Source organism: Labeo rohita, chromosome 3 (assembly GCF_022985175.1).
Source record: "Labeo rohita strain BAU-BD-2019 chromosome 3, IGBB_LRoh.1.0, whole genome shotgun sequence".
In the NCBI taxonomy this organism is placed as follows: Eukaryota; Metazoa; Chordata; class Actinopteri; order Cypriniformes; family Cyprinidae; genus Labeo; species Labeo rohita.
In genome coordinates this window covers 38,889,679-38,894,075 of record NC_066871.1, presented here as the reverse complement: position 1 = coordinate 38,894,075, position 4,397 = coordinate 38,889,679, and the positions used below count along the sequence as shown (strand labels likewise).

Below are 4,397 nucleotides of genomic sequence, written 5' to 3'. Positions count from 1 at the left end.
TAGCTATTTAATAAATGAATCGCTCATTGAGGTACTTAATTCAGAAAGTTCAGCTCAGGGTCACATATTTTCATGCTAATGCTTTTCATACCAGCGGCAGTGCCAGACCCCGTTCTCTTTATAAATCTCATGCGCGTCGTCCACCTACGCGCGCCCCTGCGGTGCGCGCCTTCGGTCCAGCCATTCCAGAGGTCACAGTCACTTCCCAAAAGATTCATTCATCTCCCGAAGACACCCAAAGCACCAGACCACACAGTAATATAGTGAATTAAGAGCAGGTTATTTTGCTAATACTAATGATGATTCAGTCTTCCGTTATAAATAAACTTAGTAAACTCCATGTATTACGCTTGGCTGTAAAAAAGAAAGAAAAGAGAACAACATATAGTGACTTGCTATAATGATTTCCATTACAGCAAAAAAAAAAAAAAAAAAAAAAAAAAAAAAATATATATATATATATATATATATATATACACACACACTGTATTATTATATTATATTATATTAAATATTTATATTTATCTGTAGATATATAGTATTTTTAATATATTTAATATATATATATATATATATATATGTATTAAAGCACATTAAACTTAAACATTTTAAACTGTATATTTTAGTCCAAGAAATATATTTTGATATTAAGGTTGAAACTAAATATATTTCCTTAAGTCATATCTCCAGTCATAAGGATCATTTTTTTGAAGTTGATATACATCAATATCTGTTAGGATAGGATAATATTTGGCCAAGATACAACTATTTGAAAATCTGGAATCTGAGGGTGCAAAAAAAAAAAAAAAAAAATCTCTAAATACTAAGAAAATTGCCTTTAAAGTTGTCCAAATTAAGGTTTTAGCGATGCATATTACTAATCAAAAAAATACGTTTTGATATATTTACAGTAGGAAATTTACAAAATATCATCATGGAACATGATCTTTACTTAATATCCTAATGATTTTGGCATAAAAGAAAAATCAATAATTTTAATGTATTGTTGGTTAATTGCTACAAATATACCTGTGCTACTTATGACTTGTATATATATATATATACATATACATATATATATATGTATATTTGGCCACAAAATATAACATATTACATTACATTATATTATATTATATTATATTATATTATATTATATTATATTATATTATTATTATATTATATTATATTATATTATATTATATTATATTATATTATATTATATTATATATTTTTTGCTATATAGGTTTGTCTTTTATCTGTAAATTGGTCTATGTAGCCAATTTAGGCAGTTTTTCCATCTATCATATAATCTTAATATTTAGAGATGCATTTAGATTCAGGCTTACTGAATCTGCTCACTTCACACATCATTCAGCTTCTAAAAATAAACTTAATATCTGATGTTGAAGTTGTATTTTTGTCCCTGACCTTTTTCTGACTCTGTGTAAAGTTCATCGATGTGTTTTTCTGCATGCATATATGCGGCATGATTTGTAGACATAGTCTGGGGATAAAGAACTAGTAAATAATAATAATAAAATAGTCAGATATTATTACATTTCAGTATTATACATTATTGTATTGTAGTTATTAATATTCATTTACTGTAAATGTATACAGTATGATTATATTGTCAAATGTATTATATATTCTATTATATCAAAGATGTTCTGAATGGTAAGTTTCATTATTAGCAGCAGCATCATTGTTCCCTTGAAACCTTTCAACCCACTAAACTCTCTGGAAACACGCACACACACACACACACCATCCCACATGCTCACAGTGGTCTTGTCCAACTTCGGAAAGCCCCTCTCTGCTCTCCAGCCCCGCTGATCCTGAAACGGTGAAGCTACTCCACCCGGGGCCTGTGGGCGGAGAATGACGTACGAGGAGCAAAAACGACCATATATGGATGTGCTGCTTGACGTCAGCAGGAAAGGCCTAGTGCCCCTTGTGTGAATGCGCAAACGCAGGAAGTGCTCATCAATACACAACCCACAGAAAACAGCTGATTACGCTACAAGCTGTGAAAATTAATATCATAATAATTATGAATTAAAACCCGTCTGTTTGTTTTCGTGTTTTCAGAACGTTTTGTGGGTGAACTAGCCTATGTGTGAACTTCTAGGAACGGTCAGCATGAGAGTTACGTAACTGTCCGAAACCGAGGCATAAACAATATTATATAACACAAATGAAAAAGCCATACACTCGAAAGTTATATTTCAATATCTTTACTTAAATAAACAGCGCACACATAAAAAAGACATTGTAAACAAGTGACATCGTTAACATAGTGTCAGGATCAACCTGACTTGTACAATAATTTATGAGTTCTGGAACTGTTGTACTGCACGACAATATCAGATGCGTTTACATGATCAAATACACAACTGATCATGACAAAAAACACATTATTGATACGGAGGCGGCGACTGGCCTTTCCACTTAGTTCTTGGCGCCCGGTTCTGGGGGCTCAGAGTCCGTTTCTCTCCCGCTCCGGGCGCGGGTTCGCTCGTTTTGTTCGGAACCCAGAACGTGTCCAAAACGCCTCATCTGAGAGCTTGCGCGTTCCCAGTGCGTAGAACATAAACATTCTCCAGTGTTATTTCTGCGTTCGCTACAGTGAAAGTCCAGCCGCGTTTAAAACGCTTCCATCTTACTGGTCAACATCAGCTGACAGCCGCTGTTCATGTGTCTCAGGACCTTCTGTTTGAGTTGGGCCACCTGGTCCCGCAGGACGGACGCTGTGTTGGAAAGCCCGGCGTTGTCGGATTTGAGAACCTTCACTTTCTCCTCCAGCCGGGCGATGCGTTCCAGTTTGCGCCTGCGGCATTTGGTGGCCGCCAATCGGTTCCTGAGCCTCTTCCGCTCCGCCTTAATGCGTTCCTGGTTCTCCATGTCGATCGGGGACATGGGTGGCGAGCCGTCGCTGCTGTGCATGTCGGGAACCGTCTGGGGCTCCTCTTTCAAAGGCACGAAGCGCTGTGGAAGGACGCCGGAGTGCTGGAACCCGTGCGCGTTTTCCGCGTGTTGGCTCTGCTGAATGTGAGGCGGCAGGTAGCTGATGGTGGTGGACGGGTGGCTGGGAGCTGGGCAGTACGCGTTCAGCGTCGTGTAAATGGGAGGCTCAGACTGCAGGGAGGAGCCGAAAACGGACGCAGTTGTCGAGCACGTCGTCACACCGCCGGCTCCAATCGACACGTTGGGCGGGGGCATCTGGTTCATCTTGTGAAGCTCATCCAGAGCCTTGACGAAGCCCTCCGCGAAGCCCTCCTGCTCGTCAGTGATACCCCGGCCGTAGAGATACTGGCCCGGTGTGGGCGTCGTCAGGACCCCGTTGCTGTTTTGGATGATGAGCCTCTCCAGCTCCGGCGAGGCGAGCTTGAGCGAGCCGACATCAGCGGCGCTGCTCTGATACAGGTCCGATTTGAGGTTCCGATAGGGTTCAGTCAGGTTCAAGTTCATGCTCTGTTTCTGGAGTTTATAGTCGTGCAGTGCCGCGTCGTTGTGACCGTAACCCAGCAGAAACGAGTCGTCGTGATAAAACGGCTGCTCCATTTTTGTACTCATAGAGTTCTTCTGGAAAACCGGCTTCTCACCTAGCGTGCCTGACAGTTCAATGTCCACTTTGTTTCAAGTGTGAAATCGTCCAAAAACAGCGCTAATAACGATGACAGTCAATGAAACAGCGTTCTGTCCCGTTCCACTCTGTAGCGATGCTCCTCTTTAATGAATTGAACACAAACGAAAGTCCCAAAAATGTAAAGAATAACGCAACAGCGGCAGCAATGAAACGCTCTTGAGCCCTGAATAATTCTGTTGAAAGTGAACGATCTTTAGGAACGATGTTCGTTTGATTTGCTCTGTTGCGTTCGTTCGTGTGGATCGGTATCCCGATTCGTTTTTATAAGCAACTCCCGCACTGACAGCTGGTCCCGCCCCAACGGCGTCTACGTCACACGCATCAACACGTCATTGTCGGGAACTGCCAGGACAGTAAACAAGCCCGAGGGCGCAGCGCTCGCAGTGCAGGGCCACAGTAAAGCGATCGGGCAAGTCTGAAATCATTAAATAAACGGTTTAGGAATATTTTCTTATGTAGTCTGAGATCCTTGTCTGTTAAAAATAAACGGCATCTAACACTGGATTGATCAGGTAGGCTTATACAGTTATAAAAATGGTAGGCTATATTTGTTGTTTTAGGGTTTAATATGATATTGATGCGCGGACGTGTTATGTAGACGTTTTATTTAGCATAAACACAGGATGAAACAGATAAAATGACATTATTATAACGAAAACAGTTTTCTATCAAAGTAAAATTCGTTTATTTATTTATTTTTTATCTATAACTATTCGTTTTTATTGTGTTTTTCGGTTATATAATGGTA

General features: G+C 39.9%; 1 protein-coding gene across 1 annotated transcript; it reads right to left on the bottom strand.

Annotated features, from left to right (window-relative positions):
- Positions 1–2,221: 2,221 nt before the first annotated feature.
- Positions 2,222–3,905, bottom strand: junbb (JunB proto-oncogene, AP-1 transcription factor subunit b). The gene has a single exon (XM_051106649.1). It carries the CDS (start codon positions 3,574–3,576, stop codon positions 2,647–2,649), a length of 930 nt encoding a protein of 309 aa, XP_050962606.1. The 5' UTR covers positions 3,577–3,905; the 3' UTR covers positions 2,222–2,646.
- Positions 3,906–4,397: the final 492 nt, after the last annotated feature.